The 22,539-nt window shown below is 44.1% G+C and overlaps 1 protein-coding gene across 1 annotated transcript in view; it reads left to right on the top strand.

Moving 5' to 3' along the window:
* Positions 1 to 2,253: 2,253 nt before the first annotated feature.
* Positions 2,254 to 22,539, top strand: part of REV1 (REV1 DNA directed polymerase) — an 81,806-nt gene continuing 61,520 nt past the window's right edge. The window contains exons 1-6 of the mRNA XM_077296543.1: positions 2,254 to 2,505; positions 13,609 to 13,675; positions 13,795 to 13,924; positions 18,821 to 18,989; positions 19,841 to 19,975; positions 20,441 to 21,093. Of these exons, the coding sequence (XP_077152658.1) occupies positions 13,619 to 13,675; positions 13,795 to 13,924; positions 18,821 to 18,989; positions 19,841 to 19,975; positions 20,441 to 21,093 (1,144 nt within the window). The 5' untranslated portion in view covers positions 2,254 to 2,505; positions 13,609 to 13,618. The remainder of the gene's footprint in view (positions 2,506 to 13,608; positions 13,676 to 13,794; positions 13,925 to 18,820; positions 18,990 to 19,840; positions 19,976 to 20,440; positions 21,094 to 22,539) is intronic.

Raw genomic sequence — 22,539 nt, 5'->3', positions numbered from 1 at the left:
AGAATTACATCCTAGGGTACTGAAAGAGCAGAAATTGCAGAACCACTAGACAGAATCTTTGAAAAATCCTGGAAAACAGGAGAAGTCTCAGAATATTGGAGAAGGGCAATTGTTTTCCCTATCTTCAAAAAAGGAAAGAAGATGGAGCCAGGAAATTACAGGCCAGTGAGCCTTACTTCTATACCAGGAAAGATATTTCAAATTATTAAACAGCATGTATGTAAGTACTTGGATAAGAATACAGTAATTAGCCAGAGCCAGAATGGGTTTGTAGCAAACACGTCATGCCAGACTAATCTAAGTTCCTTCTATGATGTAATCGGAAATGCGGTAGGTATAGTATATCTCAACTTCAGCAAGGCATTTGATAAAGCATCTCATATCCTTATTGAAAATATGACCAAGTATGGGATTGACAAGGCTACGATTAGGTGGATTCATAACTGGCTCACTGATCATACTCAAAGAGTGGCAATAAATGGTGCACATCCAATTGGAAGATTGTTTCAAGTGGGGTACCACAAGGCTCTGTCCTGGCCCCAATGGTGCTATTTTTATAAATGATCTAGATAAGGGAACTGAAGGTAAACTAATCAAATCTGCAGATAATTAAAATCTAGGAGGGATACCCAACACTAAAGAAAACAGAGAAAGGATTCAGATAGAATTGTATTTAACAGGGAGATATGCAAGATTCTACATCTGGGCAAGAAAAACAAAAATTACATCTACAGAATGGGAGGAATAGAACTAAGCAACAGTACGTGTGATAAAGATTTGGGTATATTAATAGATCACAGACTGAACATGAGTCAACAGTGTAGCAGCACAAAAAGGCAAACACCGTTCTTGGATGTATTAAGAGAAGCATAGAGTGCAGATCGTGTGAAGTAATTATCCCCATCTGCTCCTCCCTGGTCAGGCCTCATCTGGAATACTCTGTCCAGTTCTGGGCACCATATTTTAAAAAAATACATTGAAAAACTGGAGTAAGTTCAGAGAAAAGCTACTAGGATGGTGAGCAGACTGCAAAGTATGTCCTACGATTAACGGTTAAAGGATCTGGGAATGCTTAGCTTGCAAAAAAGGGTAAGAGGAGACTTAATAGCCGTCTACAAATATCTGAAGTCAAGTCACAGTATAGAGGGATCATACGTATTCTCATTTACACATGGAAACACGAGAAGCAATGGAATGAAACTGAAAGGGAGAAGTTACAGATTAGATATTAGAAAAACTTTTTGACAGTGAGGGTGATCAATGAGTGGAACAGGCTGCCACGAGAGGTGGTGACATCTGTCTGAGATGGTTTAGTGAATCCTGCATTGAGCAGGGGGTTGGACACCATGACCCTGGAGGTCCCCTCCAACTCTACCAGTCCATGAATCTATGAATGTGAGCACGTGGCCTTATTGGCAGGGCTCCTCCATGAGTGTACATACAGATGGACCTCTCCATCACCTGGAGGAGCACATTGTTGAGGCTGGCGGGGGCATCACTGGACTAGTCAGACCTCTCCCTATACTCTCTAGCTGGATTATCAAATTATGTTTTCTTTGAAACAACAGATCGTTTAAGAGTAAAACAAAGCTACAGTTGTTATTGACGTGAACTCGCGCGTCCTGGGATCTGAGCAGCATGAGTTGGAACAGGTTCCCGTTAAAGGGGTATTCCAGAAACAGAAAGTTATTTAGTTGGGCAGATCAATTTGTGGGGCTCCAGCCAGTTGGCCAGGTCCGTAGTCTGTTGCTGATGGATAGGAGGATCGCGGATTTCTTACCTTCCGGGGTCCCCTGCACTGCTATTAGCCAAGCTGGCACATCAGCATTGCGGCATAGATGACAGCCGGCTAATCAAAGACCCCGGAAGGTCAGAGATCACTGACCCCTACGATGGATCGGAGCCACGCCAGTCAGTCCGCCCAAGTATATATATAGTATATAGCTACTACCTGTCCTGGAGATGGGCTAGTGCCCCGTGGTCAGACCCCAGCAGGCTAGAAGTCATCACCTTTCCTGTGGAATACCCCTTCAATTCTACCCTTACTATTCATTGGGACCTTTAAGGACAGCAGCAAGTCTGAGGTAGTGAGAACTATAATGGGAGGACGGGGCATCACATGAATGCACAGAGGACACATCTGCAGAGCACACTGCGCACCCGTCAGGCCGAGCCGCCAGTACTCTCCGACTCTCTGACTCTCTGTTCGTTTTGTCCCTTTTGAATAAAGCTTAGTGAGGAGAGGGACTGCTGGGGAGGGAGAGCAGGGCCGGGGGAGGTGCAGACAGAAGGCGGGAGAGACAGCCGCCGTACGGAGGAGGGGACAGACGACACACAGGAAGCGGTGCAGGGGACACGGACCTCCCGGACCGGCCGCTCGGAGACGGTTGTGCTTGTGTTGTCGCTCGTACATGACAAAGGCCACACAGTGAACTGCGCCGTCTGCTGACACCGACTGGGAGCAGGGTGTCACACTGGGAATGCTGGGCTCAGCCTGGGAGAACGGTGAGTGGTCGGGAGCTAATGTGTGCGGCAGCGCGGCTGTGTAATGTGACCACTGGCCTGGGATGACCCGCACTCCCGCGGGCGTACACCCTGCTCCTAGCTCCTCCCCCTGTGCCCGCTGCAGGGCTGCTCCACAAGCGTGACCAGTGCAGAGCTGTCAGCCGGCCACGCTGTAGTGTCAGGCCATCGGCTGCCTGCCCGGTGTCACTGCTGCCTGTCCTGTCACTGCTGCCTGCCCTGTGTCACTGCTGCCTGCCCTGTGTCACTGCTGCCTGCCCGGTGTCACTGCTGTCTGTCCTGTCACTGCTGCCTGCCCTGTCACTGCTGCCTGTCCTGTCACTGCTGCCTGCCCGGTGTCACTGCTGCCTGCCCTGTGTCACTGCTGCCTGCCCTGTGTCACTGCTGCCTGCCCTGTGTCACTGCTGCCTGCCCTGTCACTGCTGTCTGTCCTGTCACTGCTGCCTGCCCTGTGTCACTGCTGCCTGCCCTGTGTCACTGCTGCCTGCCCTGTGTCACTGCTGCCTGCCCTGTCACTGCTGTCTGTCCTGTCACTGCTGCCTGCCCTGTGTCACTGCTGCCTGCCCTGTGTCACTGCTGCCTGCCCTGTGTCACTACTGCCTGTCCTGTCACTGCTGCCTGCCCTGTGTCACTACTGCCTGCCATTGGCTGCCTTTCCTGTCACTACTGCCTGCCCTGTGTCACTACTGCCTGTCTCTTGTCATCGGCTGCCTGCCCTGTGCCACTACTGCCTGCCATTGGCTGCCTGCCCTATGTCACCGCTGCCTTCCCTGTGTCACTGCTGCCTGCGATCAGCTGCCTGTCCTTTGTCATCGAGGGCCTGCCCTGTCATTGGTGCTTGCCCTGTGTCACTGCTGCCTGCCCTGTTTCATCGAGGGCCCATCCTGTCACTACTGCCTGCCCTGACACAAATGCTTGCCCTGTGTCACTACTGCCTGCCCTGTCATGTCTTACTGCTGTCTGCCATCGGCTGCCTGCCCTTTGTCACAGCTGCCTGCCATCTGCTTCCTGTCCTGTCACTACTGCATGCCATCTGCTGCCTGTCCTGTGTCATCGAGGGCCTTTTCTATGTCACTACTGCCTGCCCTGTCACTGCTGATTGCCCTGTGTCACTACTGCCTGCCCTGTCCTGTGTTACTGCTGCCTGTCCTGTGTCACTACTGCCTGCCCTGTCCTGTGTTACTGCTGCCTGTCCTGTGTCACTACTGCCTGCCCTGTCCTGTGTTACTGCTGCCTGTCCTGTGTCACTACTGCCTGCCATTGGCTGCCTGCCCTGTCACTGCTTCCTGCCATTGGCTGCCTGTCCTGTGTCACTATTGCCTGCCCTGTGTCACTGCTGCCTGTCCTGTGTCACTACTGCCTTCCAAGAGTTGCCTGCCCTGTGTCACTGCTGCCTTTCCTGTGTCACTACTACCTGCCATCAGCTGCCTGTCCTTTGTCACGGCTGCCTGTTCTGTGTCACGGCTTGCCATCAGCTGCCTGTCTTGTGTCACTGCTGTCTGTCCTGTGTCACTGCTGCTTGTCCTGTGTTACTACTGCCTGCCAATGGCTGCCTGTCGTGTCACTGCTGCCTGCCCTGTGTCATTACTGCTTTCCATGAGCTGCCTGCGCTGTCACTGCTGCCTGTCCTGTGTCACTGCTGCCTGCACTGGTGTATTTGGTTCATGTGGTTGTGATATGAATCTGTCCCCAGGTTTATTCTGTGAGACCTAAGAGCAGCTGCTACTGACACACGTTGGGGTGCGGATTTTATTGCCGCGGATGTGTCCGTTGTGGACATACCCTAGCTGAGCATTTATAAGGCTGGGGCTGCATGACCACTATGGGCTCTGGCACTGGTCGTGTGGCCAAAGATCACTGTGTGCTGCTGCCACATCGTAGCGTAATACAAGTGAGAGCAGTCACATTGCCACCCACAAGGTGCTTTGACAGTAGCGAAAAGCCAGGAGCCACTTGGATTTTTTTGTGATTTTTCTCGCCACGGTTGAAGTACCTAGCTGTACCCTATGCTGCAGCATACATCAGTCTCTAGCCGGGTGACCTGTGTCACGTCCAAGGTCACCATGTAGCTCCAGCCTGATACTAGTGCATGAAGAGAGGGGTCAGAGAATGGCAGAGATCTCTGCAGAAAGACCATGCCAGCCATGCCCCCTGCACCAGGCAGAACACAGTTGTTGCCTACATTACTGTAAATAACAAACTAATCTTTACTACTAACACATTAATGTTCCAGCCTCGCCTTTTCTGCTCTTAAATTCTTTGGGGACAGAGTTGTAGACCTACAATGTGACTGCTGCAGCCATTCACTAGCATCATCGGTCTCGTGCTGTCTAGGTTTGCATCACCTTTGACCCTAGTGATTGGCTGCAGTGGTCACATGATATGTACAGGAGGTCGCCGCTGCAGTTCTGTCAGCAAACACTAAGGGCTTGTTCACACTTTGCAGATTTTGCTGCGGATTTTTCTGCAGCGGATTTGGAAAAACCGCAGTGCAAAACCGCTGCGGTTTTCACTGTGGATTTTCCTGCGGTTTCTTCTGCGGATTCCTCTGCGGGTTTTCAACAGCACTTTCCTATTGGTGCATGTTGAAAACCGCTGCGGAATCCGCAGAAAGAAGTGACATGCTCCTTCTTTTTTTCCGCAGCAATTCCGCACGGTTTTTAAAGGGATTTTCCGCAATGTGGGCACAGCGGTTTTTGTTTTCCATAGGGTAACATTGTACTGTACCCTGCATGGAAAACTGCTGCGGATCCGCAGCGTCAAATCCGCTGCGGATCCGCAGCAAAAACCGCAAAGTGTGAACATAGCCTTACAGAGCAGTGGTGAGGCAACACTAGAGCAGAAGGTGATTCAGCAGGAAGGGAATGTTTTTCATGCATTTCCAGCCTTTGACTTTTTTTTTTTTTTTTTTTAATAATAAACTGCCCCTTCAGTTTGCTTTAAGTAGGTTTTCACCTCCAGTTAGTGCAAGTCATACGATATTGTGTTCTTCTTGATTTGAGGACACCATTAGAAGAAAAAGTGGTGTGGGAAAAAAGTCCCCCCGCTGCTCCCAAATTTTTGCAAATGCGCGGTTAGCAATTATTGTTACACGTGTCTGTGCTGTCACCTCTGAAACGAGAAGGTGCACATGTTTATCATTTATAACCTGCTTTGATTAGTGCAATGAAGAGTAGGGTAAATTGAGCTGCCAATAATTAAGGGTGACTTTCTGGGCTGAATGTTGTACCAGGCTACAGTTTATACACTGTACACAAAGCCCATATATCAGTTTCATTGGAGCAACGTAGACCCGTCATCTTGTAATGTTGATGTATTCAATGTTCTTTGTATAGTTAAGAGACGCTGGTGACATGAACCCGAGATGTAGCGGGCTTACATTTCTGTTTATGGCCTGATTGTTCAGTATCTTATGTAGGATGCTTGGCTGAAGATCAATGGAGGCCATGTATGTTCTTGCACGTCACCATAGATGTGCAAAACCTGTGATGTGAGAAATTACTCGTCTGTTCCAATGCACAACTCTGGTGTCACAACTCTGTTGTTGGGTATCCCGGGAGCAGAGGCTCCTTCACTGTCCCTAACGCTAGGGACGCCCTAGCTCGCCCTGCTTACCAGATTACTTCTGACAGTGAAGACGCCAGGGCCATGTATCTTGCCTTAGCTCCTGAATCTGCCCTCAGTCTGTACCCTTCCCCCACCCAGGGAAGAGGGGAGTATTAGTGTACTGTAATACACCAACCAGACTAATGCCTCTTTCACACTTCCGTTTTTTACAATCAGTCACAATCCGCCAAAATGTTGAAAAGATGGATCCTGTGCAGATTGTAAAAAAGGATGCATTGGATCCGTTTTTTTGACGGATCCGTAGCGTTTTCCAAGCGATCTGAAGCATCGCTTGGAAAACTGATTGACAGGTTGGTCACACTTGTCAAAAATAGTGTTTGACAAGTGTGACCAACTTTTTACTATTGATGCTGCCTATGCAGCATCAATAGTAAAAAGATATCTTGTTAAAAATAATTTAAAAAAATCAAATCTTGATATTCTCACCTCACCTCCCTCGCAGCCTTCCCGATGCTCGTGATGCTCCTGTTCCCAGTAATGCCTTGCGAAATGACCCGATGACGTAGCGGTCTCGCGAGACCGCTATGTCATCTCAGCGTATTGTGACAGAAAAAGAAAGACAGAAGTGTGAAAGAGGCCTAACAAGGTAATGCAAACAGGGATACAGGAAAATACCAAACATACAAATATACACACATAAACAGCAGAGGTAAGCATCGGGGAGTGGAGGATGGGGAAAAGCCAAAGTAGGAGAAGAAGGGGATTAGCACACACCCAAAGTCTCGCAACAGTTTCCGATAAATCCACCAAACGCCTTCTCAAACAACTACATCAAATCACCATTTCCAAACTATGCAGCGGGAAGCTATCTCTGGCAAGGAGTGCTTGTCAGGGCCCATATTACATAAGAGATGAGTGGCTAACGGTGAACAGCTGAAAGCCTTAATGCAGGAGAGATGAGTGGCTAACAGTGAACAGCTGAGAGCCTTAATGCAGGAGAGATGAGTGGCTAACAGTGAACAGCTGAGAGCCTTAATGCAGGAGAGATGAGTGGCTAAAAGTGAACAGCTGAACGCCTTAATGCAGGAAAGCTTCCGCTCTCAACTGAGCAGATTAACCACTGTACAGCTAAAAGAAACCTGCACTGTTTAATATGAAGGTGAAGTGCTTGTAATCAATGCAGGAGTAGGAGAAATCGGACACTGCCGTCTTCTGGCTCCTCTCTGTCGCGGTAAACCTGTGACAGCTGGTTAGTTGGTAGCTAGTGATGAGCAAGTGTACTCGTTGCTCGGGTTTTCCCGATCACGCTCGGGTGACCTCTGAATGTTAGTGTTCGGAGATTTAGTTTTCATCACGGCAGCTGAATGATTTACAGCTATTAGCCAGGCTGAGTACATGTGGGGGTTGCTAGGTAATCTCCACATGTAATCATTCTGGCTACTAGCTGTAAATCATGCTGCTGAGGCGATGAAAACTTAATCTCTGAGCAGTCATAAATACTCAGAGACCACCCGAGCGTGCTTGGGAAAACCCGAGCAACGAGTACACTCGCTAATGACTATTGGTAGCCTGTAGATTTGACTCCTGCAATTCTGATTTCTCCATTTCAATATGTGCATTTTCTTTGCTGATTATATATCCAGAAGATAAAATAGTTGTCTCTTCTATAAACTATATCGCCAGATTCACACCCCAGATGAGGATCTTTTTACTGATGAAGCTCAGTGCTGTTTTTTCCTATTTCTCTTTTCAGACCATCATATGAAGCTCACTTGGGTTCAATGCCAATAGTGATGAGCGAATATACTCGTTACTCGAGATTTCCCAAGCACGGTCGGGTGACCTCCGAGTATTTTTTAGTGCTTGGAGATTGTTTTCTTCACCTCAGCTGAATGATTTACATCTGTTAGCCAGCTTGATTACATGTGGGGATTCCCTAGAAACCAGGCAACCCCCACATATACTTATGCTGACTAATAGCTGTAAATCATTCTGCTGCGGCGATGAAAACTAAATCTCCGAGCACTAAAAAATACTCGGAGGTCACCCGAGCGTACACGGGAAATCACGAGTAACGAGTATATTCGCTCATCACTAAACGCTACATTTCAATGTCTTTTGGTGGCTTTTTCCATTCTTTTTTTAGGCTAAGTGCACACGTTGCGGAATTGACCCGGAAATTTCCGCGGCAGTTCTGCAACTCCTACCGCGGGTATATCGCATGCGGAATTGGCATTTTTTATAAACGCTAAACACTAGCGTTTTGCAAGCGTAATTAGCTTGCAGAATGCTAGCATTTTCCAAGCGATCTGTAGCATCGCTTGGAAAACTGATTGACAGGTTGGTCACACTTGTCAAATATAGTGTTTGACAAGTGTGACCAACTTTTTACTATTGATGCTGCCTATGCAGCAATAGTAAAAAGATCAAATGTTAAAAATAATTAAAAAAATAGTTATTCTCACCTTCCGACGTCACCCGATCTCCTCAGCGGTGCACGCGGCGGCTTCCGTTCCCATGGATGCTGTGTGCGAAGGACCTGGGATGACGTCACGGTCACGTGACAGCGACGTCATCCCAGGTCCTTCGCACAAAGAATCCCTGGGAATGGAAGGCGCCGTGTGCACCGCTGAGAGGCGGGAGGACTCCGGGGCCATCGGAAGGTGAGTATATCACTATTTTTTATTTTAATTCTCTTTTTTTTTTAAAACAATTATATGGTTCCCAGGGCCTGGAGGAGACTCTCCTCTCCTCCACCCTGGGTACCATCCACACATGATCCGCTTACTTCCCGCATGGTGGGCATAGCCCCATACGGGAAGTAAGCGGATCAATGCACTCCTATGTGTGCGGAACTCCTGCAATTCAAATTAATGAACATGCTGTGTTTTTTTCCGGAATGCGTTTCCACTCAGGAAAAAAACGCAGCATGCGCATACAAATTGCGGATTGCATTCTTTTAATAGGATGCTTAATGTGAGCGTTTTTTTTCGCGGTTTTATCGCGTTTTTATAGCGAAAAAAAACGCGAAAAATCCGGAACGTGTGCACACAGCCTTAATGTTTTGATCATTATTCTTTTTTGTATTTTTTTGTCATAGGTGATTTTATCTTTTTAAATGCAGCATGCTCTTTATAAAATGTACACAATAAAAAAAACACACAAACCCAAAAGCCTAAACATTTGAAATACATGATGTTTTTAAAGTGGCAAAAAATGGTATGAAGGAACATATAAAGGTGGTTTTCCACACTTGTGACATATTGATTGGATCTCCATTACATGATAAACTAGTAGAGCTGACCTTCCATTCTAGCCACATCTCTGCTCCAAACAAGACATGTGACATTGAGTGCACTCTGTTGCCCTCCTGTCAAATCAAGGGTCATGTCTGAAAAAAAGCTTCTCAGTAAGGTCTCCAATTCTGCATTATACAATCCTCAACATTGAGATTGCAGCACCAAGAAGGAAAATTCGTGGAGTTATGGAAATTATAGAATTAAGACATGTTAATAGTATACAAATTATGAAAAAATGGCAACAATGTTTTCAAAACATCTAAATTTATTTAGTATTGAGTATAAACACCACATTCAGAAATGCACTTCTTTGCATGGTATAAAATGAGATTTCAATTTATCCTATTTCAATCAGGTTATTAATGGCTGTCTGTGGACTGGTCTGCCATACTGAATGCACTTGGGCACACAAATCGTCAAGATCCACTGCTGGCAGCCCCCTTTGCAATTGCAGGTCAATGACGCCCCAGAAGTACTCTATGGGAGGCAAGTTCAGAAACACTGTAGGCAGGGCTGTGGAGTCGGTAAGCCAAACCTCAGACTCTTCACTTTCCCTGACCCTGACTCCCCAGCACTGCCTCACTACTGAGCATGTACATAAAGTGCAGCACAGATTCATCTCGCCTAAACCACTGACTCCCCAGCGCTGCCTCACTACTGAGCATGTACATAAAGTGCAGCACAGATTCATCTCCACTAAAAGCGGAGATCAGGAACAGAACAGACATTTATAGGACATTTCATAACTTTCCCAAATTCTTATGAAAACCTTTACAGCACATCTTGGACTGTACTACTGTACCCAATTTTTTTTATATATTTTAGTAGTTGGTTAATTTTATATTGACTCTGACTTCACCATAATGAACACCGACTCTTACTCCAACTCCACAGCCCAGGCGTTTGGCTATGAACCAGACATCCAGATACAGGTGTTCCATTGACCTCACCCCACCGCATTCAAAGACTATCATTGTGCATAGCATGTCAGCAGTGGAGGCTGGAATGAAGGTCTGTCCTCTTCTGTAATGAATCCTGCTTTTGTCTTGAATGCAATGATAGCTGGAGATTGGTCTGGAGACCACATGAGCAACACCATGAAGAGATCTTCGCAAGGGAATGTGAAAGATGCTGACCTCATCATTTTGGGCTGACTAGCGCTCTCTGCTGCAGTCCAGGTGCCACAATGTTCAAATTCATTACAGGAAGGAGGGAGCAGCGTCTCCTGGACTTCTCCGCAGGCCTGGTATAGAGGCTTGATGAATCGTCATCTCTAAGATCTCTACAGCAGCATGCACAGCAGGCAGCATTCGCTTGCCTTCTGCACATGATCGCAATGCATAATTGAAATCAGCAGGGCGCCACCCCCTGGTCCTGCTGGTGTCAGCTCTCCAGTGCAATCATGGTGGGCAAGGCGAGCTAATGCTGCCTGACATGCATGTTGCTGAAGAGAGAGTGGAGGGGACCAAGCAGCCCACTACAGGGACCGGCCCTTCTGGCATTTGCCCGATAGCCAGTCCGGCCCTGCTATCAACCCATTAATTTCCATAATTACGCCACTTTTCATTGTGTTGTAGTTTCAATGTTCAGTAGTGTATAAAGGCAGGATTGGATCGAGGTGGAGACTTTGAGCTCAGGACATAAAGTTCCCTGCTTAAAGAGGCCGTGTCAGCAGATGATAAGTATCCAGTCTTGCTCCTATTTTACTTAGACTGCAAACTATTGAGAGCAGCATATTTTTTTAGTTTTTAAATCCGTCTTGTGGTTCCAGAGATACAAGCTTGTTTAATTATTGCTCAAAAATATTATGGTCTTATGGTACAACAAGGCAAACCAATATTTCATTGTGTAAAGGAGACTTAAAGGGGTTATGACAAACTAGGAATAGATGATAATTGTATGATTGCTGGTGCATTGCAGTCTGGACTCCTTTTGACGACTTGAATGGGTGTCCCTTGACCATTATTCCTTCATTGACCACAGATCGTAAACCTTTTGAATGGATCAGCATATGCACTGGCATGACTAGGGGGTCGACTGAAGCAGCAGAGCGATGTACACAGGTGCCTCCCTCAGTCCAATAGTCTTTGAATGGAGCAGAGCCAAGGGACGGGACCTCTGCACCCCTCTTCCAGTGATCAGTGGTGGTCTCTGCAGTGGGGATCTCAGCGATCACATATCTATTACCTATACTGCAGATTAGAGGATAAATGCTTTCTATGGCATAACCCCTGTTAGTGCTTTCAGAATGAACAATTCTTAAGGAATTAGTACATTAAGGCATTGAGGAGAACATTCTTCCTATTAAATTGCTAGTATTCCCGTCTAATCTGCATTTACATAGAAGATTCAGCAATTTTAGTTTACGTCAGAAAAAGGCACGTTGTCCAAGAGTGCATGTGATTTACCTGCCTTTTCTTAAGCCAAATATGCTGATAAGCAAGGGCATATTACCTGGTATGGTCCAGCAGTGGGCAATGTATTGCCCAACACAGCACACCCTGACCATTGCACCACTATTCCCCGCTGGGATGACAACACGTGGGGATATGCATCAGATAACAGTGCTGATTATCTGCGTCCTTGTAGAATAGTATAATATAGAAAAAATCTGAACACTGGCACATTTCTCTCTCCTGCCACAGGGGATGTGTTCTCTGTAAAAAAAAAAAAAAAAAAAAAGAAAAAAATAACATATATATAATATCTTGGAGCAATTTCTGCAATGTTATTCCTTCCAGGCAGTTTCTTAAGCATAGAATGGATTGATGCAGAATTCCATAGTAACTGGTACAGTGCGAAGATTATGTCATTATAGATAAAGATCTTTTTAGAGTCACCAGATAGGCAGGAGGGCAATGAGGATTTTTGCCAGAGCTTTCCAGGAGCACAGGAGTCATTCATTTCTAATAACAAATGGATTTATCCATCTTAAAAATTGGATTGAATGCACTGAAATGCCTTGTTTTTAATGTACAATTATTATTTTTTTTTTATATAAAATAAGTTAACTCCTCTGATGCTGGGAAGCATTGGCAAATCTCTTCCAACTTTCTTCTGTCTATCTAGTAACTGATCCAGTTCCTGTTTAGGACCCTGGGGAGAAAACCAAGCTGCTAGCCATGCAAAAGCCTGCTCCTATAAATCCACTATGGGGTTGTGTTCTCAACAGAAACCAAGTTGGTGACTGCATCTCGATATAGACCTACTACTGGACCATGATATTGCAAATAGTTAATTCATGAAAGGGTTCTCCAGTGAAATAAGTTTTCACCTATCCAAAGTCTAGGTGATAACTTGCTGATCAGTGGAGTCCCGAACACTCTGGCCGGCACCAATCAGCAGAATAGGTCACTTATATCTCTGTTATAATGGAGCAGCAGTGTCCATGCTCAACAGCATTCCATCCCTATGGGCAGTCAGTGCTGCGATCTGCTTTTTCCAGCAGCCCCATAGAAAATAAATGTCGCTGCGGTCAGTGCGTGCACTCTGCCAGTTTATTCTAATGTGCCCCGTTCTGCCAGTCAGTGCATGTCCTAGCTGTCGGACCACAACTCATTAATAACTTGTCATCTTTCCTTTGAATAAGTGATAATTTATTTTACCTGACAACCCCTCTAATTAGCCAGAGTGAAAAAATGGCTACAAAGATGTGTCTTGTCTATGTATAACACGACAGCCTATTAATTTCTATGGGCAGAATGGCGTTCCCCTGTTGTGGAGTCCTGGAGAATTGAAAACTTGCTACTGTTCCCTTTAATTGCGGGAGGACCCAGGAGCAAGACACCCTGTAATCAGTAAGGGGACTTCATAAAGGAGCAGTTACTCTGCCATAAAAGTCGGACTACAATGCATTGCCTGGCAGGCGGCTCTCCCAACCGGAACCTGACTTTTTCATATATGTCTATGGAGCTGTCACTCTCGGGTCAGGAGAGCCGCAGCCAATTCATCCATTGCGGTGTGTTCTTCCTCCAATTTATATGGCCGTCTAACTGCGCCCTAGCACACAGAAATTGTCTGCAGCAGGAGAGCTCAATACTTAGGTGATGTGTGCCGAAACACTATGAAATCCTCCTTTCCATTTTCCTATGACTTGTTCACAGTGCAAATACTAATAATTTTGTCTGATATCATGGTTATTTATCAGGAAAATAATTTTAGCACATTTCTCATAGTATCGATTATAGCTATGAACTCTTAGTTTCTTTTTACTTGGCAGGACCTGCACAATGCGTCGAGGAGGGTGGCGGAATCGTGCCAGCAGCGATGATGGCTGGGGTGCCTGCGTATGTCACACTCATTTTTTTTCTTGTATTTTGGGAGTCTTGACTCTCGTTTGGTTACAGCCATTGATCAAATACCGATAATTAAAAATGGGTCCATCTGCATTCCCCTTGTATTCTAGGGATACATTGCGGCTAAGTCACTGAAATTAGATCAGCAGTTTCGAATAGATGCCCCGCTGCAGCAAGAGAAGGATGGAACCGCCACTAGCATCTTTACTGGAGTTTCCATTTATGTGAACGGTTATACAGGTATGGTCCTTGTACTCTTTTGTGGTATATTTTGTAGATGTAAATCAAAGCCAGTTTCCCACCAGAGGACTTTTTGTGCCATTTTATGTAAACTCACCACCTGGATGCTGTTGAGGCTTTTATGTCACTGGTGAGATGGCACAAGGGTTTCCTGCAGTGGCGAGGTTGGAAGACGTTCACAGAAGTCTGTGTCTTTCCTGCATATTTCTAGATACAGATCAGTGATTTCATGGGCATTATTGGTTATCTGCAAATGCCGTCATTCAGAGAACATACTGATCCGTATGGTATAAATGAGATAAATCAGTGCAGTAAAGTAAAACCTAGCACATGTACACATACGCCAAACTATGTGATACAAATGCTGCAAGTAAAAACGTTACATGCCTAGGCATTAACACACATATGGCAAACATGCAAATGTTATCACTGGCCACCATTTCTCTCTTACTTGCCCTGTATGGTTTTTTTTTTAAGCCCCCAAATATATTTCAGCATTATTATTGCCTATGTACAAGGAAACTGATGTAAATCTACATACATCAAAACAAGATTCTTTGTTCTCTGCTGTCCATAAGAGATCTGGTGGATCACTTAGACTGATCTTGGCAATTATCAGCAAATATTTAGTGATCTTTAGCAGGAATGTAAGAGAAAGTAGTCATTGATCATTTACAAAATGTTTTTTTTGTCCATATTCCCTTCTGGTATTTATTGATTAGGTAAATAATAATTTGTATAAATAGATGGGATTGTTTTTTCCCTCTTTTCTGTGCTCTGTAGTTGTGCAGGCTTCCTTGTTGTAAATACTGGGCTTTGTTCAGTTTTCCTATAGCATTGCTGTTTCTCCCCTCCTGATGTGAGTGAAGACTGAATTACATACAAGTCATTGTCACTAGGCTGCGCAGAAGCCGCTGCTGGGTTTCATTCACAATTTTTCAGTGGGCAAACTCCGTATCTCTCTGTAGTACACATTCTGCATGCATCAAACACTCGGCTGCCTAGCAACCCTCGCACAGCACATCCTGTGTGTGACTGCTCATACAGCCCTCGTATTATGTGCTGCGCCTGGAATATTACAGAACAAAGAACACCACATCAGGACATAAGGAAGCCAATATAATACAGTTTACTGTAGCACATCCATATATACATTGGTGTGAGAAATAGTCATTCTCGTTTCATATATATCTTGAACTTAACTGTTGGGGTGTAAACCACTTTTACTGTGTAGTTTTGTATAAGAAGACATTGTATAATGCAGAGGTGTCAAACTGCATTCCTCGAGGGCCGCAAACAGGTCATGTTTTCAGGATTTCCTTGTATTGCACAGGTGATAATTTAATCACCTGCACAGAATGATTCCAGCACCTTGTGGAATGCTAAAGAAATCTTTAAAACACTCATGGTTTGCGGCCCTCGAGGAATGCAGTTTGACACCTCTGGTATAGTGTATATGGATACCACTTGGGGTACGGCCAGATGAAGGAGCACTGACACCACTCAGTTTTTAAATTGGTTGTTAAAAGGGGTCATGATTTTGGAGGAGAACAGCTGAATCAGCCACACTGTTTTGCTAATGAACAGCTGTTCTGCAAAATCATGCATTCCTTTAACATGAAGCTGACACATTTCAGTGTGTTATCTGGCCTTACTTACCTTAATAGTGGGTCCCAATTCATCCACATCATTGTTTAACTGCATAAAAAAGTATACATACATCGATGTAGTCTTTAAACAAATATGGGCACCATTTGTCATTACAAGTTGAGAGCAGGAGAAGGACGGGTTGCCCAGGTGTTGTTTTTGGTAACATAGATAAAATGTGTCCATCTGAAACTGGCCAATGTTCAAAGGGAATCTGTCAGCACAGAATGACTGTTGAAACGAAGAGCAAGCACTTGGTGCCCCTTTGCGTGGCCAAACATCCTAGTGCACCTGCCTACTTATTTGATTTCCATCTGTCTATGCCATTTTCTGGCTCTAAAGCCAGAGCTGTCAATCAAAGAAGAGAGGTCGGTGATCGAGGGAAAACAGGTAGGAAGGTGCTTTTAGATGTTTGGCCACGCCAAGGGTGCACTGAGTGCTTGCACTTGGTTTCAACAGTCATTCTTTGCTGGCATACTCCCTTTAAAAAAACCTCCCATCAATATTTTTATCCTCTTAATATATTGCAATCATCATACTATATAGAAATGTGTGCTTAGATTTGCTTATTTTCCTGTTCTACCCAGCTAATTCTTTTCTATTAGGTCTATGACATCATATGATTAAAAAGTGACTAGCTGAATCCTTCTAAGATCTATATAGAAACAGGAAGTCAATTTTCCTTGTATAAGTCATAAGTCACTGCAAAAGTCCCTGGGGAGGAGGGAGTTACTGGGTCAGGAGTTGAAGATCGGAATGATAACTGCAGGGAAATCAGACTTCCTGTTTCTATATAGAGCAGAGAAAAGAGAAGAATTAACTGGGTAGAAAGGCAAAATGAGCAATTGTAAGTTGTGAAGCATGGCACCGCTGCCACCACATGTGAAGAACCCGCACCTCGCCAACCCCGCCTGATGTCACTATTGCGTCCGAGGGATCACATGGTGCGCTCTCACTTGCTCAACATGACATTCCTCACCCCCTGGGGACACGTAAGGTTAGCTTGGCACAGTTTTACGGAGACACTCCCTGTCCACACGGGCCCAGGGAGGCACGGGGAGTGAGAGGATGCAGCCCACACAGTCACTGACTTGCCACCAAACTCGCTCACAACCCTGATAAGCTGAGAGGCCCCTTTAATTAGCACCAGTGACACATCGCCTTGCCAGCCCAGTAAGACTGCCACTGGGTCCTAGTTGGATATAATCCCGGTCCGTTAATGGGATTATATTGGGCCAGAAACCAGCCCCAGTAGTATGGAAAGTTAAGCCGAGAACACAGACATGTGGATTGAGATAAGAGTAGCCCAAGGTTAATTATATATTTACTCTCCTTAAGGGCACACTAGACAAAACACTATGTTCACAATGGTTATACTTATACAGTGGTCGAGTATGGAAATAGAAATAGTGGGATTACAAAGTATGCAGAATATGAGTCTGTTACTAGTCAGATGAAAGGCCTGGCTTGTGGGGGAGGGGTTGCCAAATGGGAGGCTGGTGGTCCCCTTTATTACTTCACTTCTCTCCACAGGATATGTTGTCTTGACCTCCCCGGAAAAAAAGCAATAGGCCATGCTTTACATGAGAATTTAACACCTTATGCTCACTCTCCTCTTGCCACCTGGACTGGACCTAAATCCTCTTCCCTTGCATCTAGCAGCTAAAAACTCCAAAACCTAAGATGGTCCTAGCAGGCGGTTTTGGCACCATCCGATCCGGCCAGGTCCCTGCTACATGTTGAGACCAAACATGGCTTTGCTACCTGGCTCCTACTAGTCATTTTACGTATCTTGCCACCCTGGGGTGGTAGAACGTATTGAGAGACTGGAAGACTTTCACCATGTTCTAGGGATCTCGGAAATATGCACAATGTATGGCTAGAATGTATAGTATCTCCATAACTCCTTATGGAATTATGTTTCTAGAATGTTCTAGAAGGATTCTTTGGTAGTTTGATTCAGCATGACTCAATATTGCAAGCAAGCCTTTGTTCTGAGCTTAGCTGGCTCAAGGTGTGACATCTGTCACTCACAGCCTTTTCAGGTTTGATCACCTGCACAGCTAGGTGCCAGCCTTCTCCTTGAGGCTTTTAGATTGCTGGATGACCTGCTGAGCCAGGTTTCCTGTCCCTGCTGCACAAAGGAAGGGAGTTTTATAATACCATGCCAAATAGGATAGAAATGATTGACATGAAATTATATCTCCAATAGTCTTCACATAAGTATACAGTGCTATACTTATATAATATGATGATTTCAATATCTTAAGAGGATAAAATCTTTGATGGGAATGCTTCTTTAAATGTGGAGTACATCTGCTGAAATATTTAACCATGTCCATAATTTTTCTGCATTGCAATAATCTGTATCGAATCAAATGCATGTTTAATTTTCTGTTCTATAGGTTTTGCCGCTAAAGCTAATTTTGAGAATGTTATTACCGTAATTCAAATGGGGGTATTTTTGGTGCCAAAAGTGGATGCACATAAAACATATAGTAAGGGTTGGAGCATTGAATGAATGACTACTCTTTTATCTTCGTCTCCTATAACATTAAAACCCACATCGCAGTAACGGTACTATCAAACAGCGGACACCAGTGGCGGCCTAATGGATCCCATCAGGTTCCACACAGGTGTTTTTATCTTTTAATATGATGGTGTCTGATATCGGTCAGATACTTACTGCTCATGTACGTAAGGATCCAGGATCCCAGTTGAGCTACTATGTTTTCTGGAGATTTTTTTTTGTTTTGTTTTCTTCCAAAGATTATACTTTATACACCTAAAAATAATATACGTTAAGTGATGTAATTTATTTGTTATATGAAAAAAAGGGATCATATTGTCTGCATTTAGGCAAAATTCCATGTGGGGGTATTTAAACCCCAAGTTTCTCAGTCTTCTTCTGATGCAGCATTTTGGCTTCTAACAGAGACACCATTTATTACCCACTAGTATTAACATAGAATTTTGCCTAAATGCAGCCAATATGATCCCTTTTGTGCCATGATTTGTATGTGTTTTAGATGTTTTTATATGTGTATGTGCACTCTTTGTTGCTCCAATAAAGTATTTTTTCCATATATACATTAGGTGTGTGCACCCTCATTGCGTCTTCTTTTTCTCTTCTTTCTTTACCATGCATGTTTAAGACGTAAAGGTAGCACCCTGTATATTATTTATAGATACTTACACAGTAGCAGTGCCCGCTTTCTTTCTTACATTGTAATTTATTTGTTGTTACAGATCCAACTGCAGACCAGCTAAGACATCTAATGATGCTTCATGGAGGCCAATTTCATGTTTATTATTCACGTTCTAAAACAACCCACATTATTGCAACTAATCTCCCAAATAGCAAAATCAAAGAGCTGAAAGATGAGAAAGTGGTCCGTCCTGAGTGGATAACAGATAGGTAAGGTAATTTTATTTCCCTTGTATGCACCATTCTGGAAAGCTAGTAAAAACACAGCCAAGTATTGAGTGGTAACTGTACAACAAGTAACATCCTGATTTGCATTTTAACTCTAAAAAAGTGTCTCAAAGTGGTATTCCAACCTTAGATATTTTATAGCATAGTCTGTAAATGTCTGGAGAGATGTGGGTCTCACCTCTTGTCCCATCTGGTGAGGAGACTGCTGGCTGCCATATCCAGGTTGAAAACTAATAAGCGTTGGAGCACACATTCACTTCTGTAGGAGTCACAGAATCAGCCAATCTCTGATGAGAGTTTATGGAGAGACCAACACACATGCATGTCCCTTCCTTCATTCTCCACCTGAAGATGCTATCTGGCTGTGATTTGGGACAAGGGATGATTGGGATCCCTCTTCTGGAGATCAGAGCAGGTCTCACCGATGCTTCCTACATCTATCAGACACTTAGACACATCATGTGGCTATGACGTAAAAGGTTCAGTATACCATGTTTTGCCGTTGAGTTTGCTTAGCTTGTCTATACATCCATTTCTCTCCCGATATACTCAAAGCGTGTCTTGATTTGTCCGCACTGTATTTGGCTCATACTGCTTCAAAATATCTGTAATCATTCAGGAATAAAGTGTGAAATAGTGCAGAAGACAGGGATTCTATTTAATCGCACAGAAGTCTATTGTTCAAAATATCAATCATATGGTGAAAACTAAATAATGGTGTCCGTTGTTATTGACACTGTTTCAATATGAAGCAACCACCATACATTCATGGTATAGGTACAAGCAATTTAGCTTTCTCTCTCTCTCTCTTTTTTTTTTTTTTTTTAAAACAGCATCAAAGCTGGACGTCTTCTTTCTTACGTTCCCTACCAGCTTTATACAAAGCAGTCCAGTGTTCAGAAGAGCTTGAACTTCACTTCCAAATGCAAACCAGAAGACCAATTCCCAAAAGACAGCAACCAAAAGTTGTAAGTATTGTTAGCAATTCGTAATGAAGATTGTAAGTAATACATGTAGCTGTGGTAATGTACTTTTTTCACATAAAGGCAGCTTGTCCTACGCTTTCCGCCTTCATAAATTGGGATGCCAGTGTCACATCACTCATGAAGCTTTGTTACCAGCGCTCTTTACTCCCCACTTATTATAAATTGCCAGATAAATTGTATGCAACCACAATTACTTCTGTGAAGAGCGAATTAGCTGCTAAAAGCTGCTGCCTTGATTAATGCTGTCATAACGTCACACAACTGTGGCCCTGCATGGGACAATGCCAGCACAGACTACTTGATGGAATAGATGAGCAGAGGATTATTACGTAATTTACGATCATGAATTTTAAAGAACCAGATAAGCCCTTTAAGTGTAGGATTGTGTTCAGGCTTGGAAATGCCATTATAGCGTTCTTATGCTTTGTTTTTATGATTCCTCCTTAGAAGCCATTCTACGGAAAGCACCATTCAGGCAAATGGAACAAATGGTTGGGAAGAAGATTGTCAAAAGTCTGATGAGGAAAAAGATTTTAAAGTAGATGGTCTAGAAGATTTTTCTGATTATACTAGAGAACAGAACTGCAAAGACAGCACTGTTGTCATCAATGGACACAACTGTAGCCCTAATGGTGCCTTAAAGCCACTGGATATCTCAGTGCATTCAATTAACTCTTCTACAAGTAGACGTCAGTCAACAAGTCAGCAGGAAAAGCCTAATGTAGGCTGTACGGACTGCACTTTAGAGCAATTACAACCAAACAATGGACACCTAGATACTTCATTGGATCTTCACAGGACAGAATCAAGCTCAGCCTCCTCCTCACATTTGCACAATAAAACTAAACTCAATGGTGCTCACCACTTGCTCCAGGGGCCTTCAAGCACAAAAAGCACCTCCATACACTTGCTTAGTAAGGCAGCCTCTCCACAACTGCCTAAAACCACAGACTCCAATTTTATTTCAGACTTTTATTCTCACTCTAGACTGCATCATATCTCGACATGGAAGTGTGAGTTCACAGAGTTTGTACGTGAGCTACAAAGTCAATATAATGGCAGCTTTCCAGGTCGAGAAAGGTTAAAAAGAATGAAGACAGGTAAAATTCGTTACTAAATATTTTGTGGAGTTCTTGCGCTTTGGATATATTACTCTCTATACTTGTTTCCTTTGTAGTAAACTGCGTATAGGGGTTTTATCATGATCAAAAATTCATCCCATTTAAATGATCTGGGAAATACACATTTTTGATAGAATAAAATTCCAGACATGCCCCCTTTTTCTATATCAGGCTATTTAGCCTGATCACTGATCGTCTAGTTTTCTTCTAATCGCATAGTTTCTGCAAACTTCTGCTGTGGCTGAGTGCGTGCAGATGATATTTGTAGTTGAGTGCAGACGAAGAGCGCACATGGGCCCAGGTAATAATAATTTTATTTATATAGCGCCAACAATTAAATGGGGACATGTACAAACATACAGACATCACAAAATGACACATAGTTGAACAGTTACAGGAGGAGTGAGTGTCCTGCTCTCAAGTTTACAATCTATAAGGAAATAGGGGGGACACAATAGGTAAACGTGCTGGTTATGTATGGTCCAGCCTCCATGGATGCATGGAGGATGTAGACACAGATGAATAGGAGGGACCAGATTCTGAGGAAAATGGAGAAAGATGGAACAGGGAGAGTTAGGTTAGTGAATTGAGGTTATAGGCTTGTCAAGAGAGATGTCAAAGCATGCTACAAAGCGTGGGTGCTAGATATTAGTCAGATAGGCCAGGGTAGTGCATTCCAGAAAGCTGATGCCGCCTGAGAGAAGTCTTGGAGATGGAATTGGGAGGTTAGGATTATGGAGGATGTTAGTCTTAAATTAGTTGCAGAGCCGAAAACACGGGTAGGGTGATAAATAGGGATGAGGGAGGAGATATAGCCCTGTGCAGAACTGTGGAGTGCTTTGTGGGTGAGATAGATAAGTTTGTATTGTATTCTGTAGCAAATGGGTAACCAGTGCAATGACAGGCACAAGGTGGAGGCATCCGTGAAGCAGTTGGACAGAAGTACGACCCTGGAATCCACATTCAGGATGGTTTGGAGAGTAGAAAGTTTGATTACAGGAGACTGATCAGTAGAGACAGTGGAAACCAGGAAGGATTTGTGTAGTTGTTAGCGCTGTTCATGATTGAAGATGCCAATTTCAGAGAATTAATTAAACATGGTTTTATTTGACACATTTCGAAGTATAATGCACGTCTTCCTCAGGAAAAACCATACATGGTGGAGACAGATGAGGTCTAACCAAGGAGGAGTAGAGAGGATAATTATTTCATGTGTTATAGACTCTATGCTTCTCTTAAAACATCCCAGAACTGTGTTTTCCTTTTTGTTGCTGCATCACACAAGTCTTTTTCACGCATGCTGTTTCTTAGTTCTATTCCTCGCATTTTGTAGATGTCATTTTCGTTTTTCTTGCCTAGGTGTAGAATCTTGCATTCCTCCCTGTTAAATTCCATTCTATTAGGCTACGTTCACATTTGCGGTCC

The sequence above is a fragment of the Ranitomeya variabilis genome, chromosome 3 (genome assembly GCF_051348905.1).
Source record: "Ranitomeya variabilis isolate aRanVar5 chromosome 3, aRanVar5.hap1, whole genome shotgun sequence".
In the NCBI taxonomy this organism is placed as follows: Eukaryota; Metazoa; Chordata; class Amphibia; order Anura; family Dendrobatidae; genus Ranitomeya; species Ranitomeya variabilis.
This window is presented reverse-complemented; position numbering and strand designations above follow the sequence as displayed.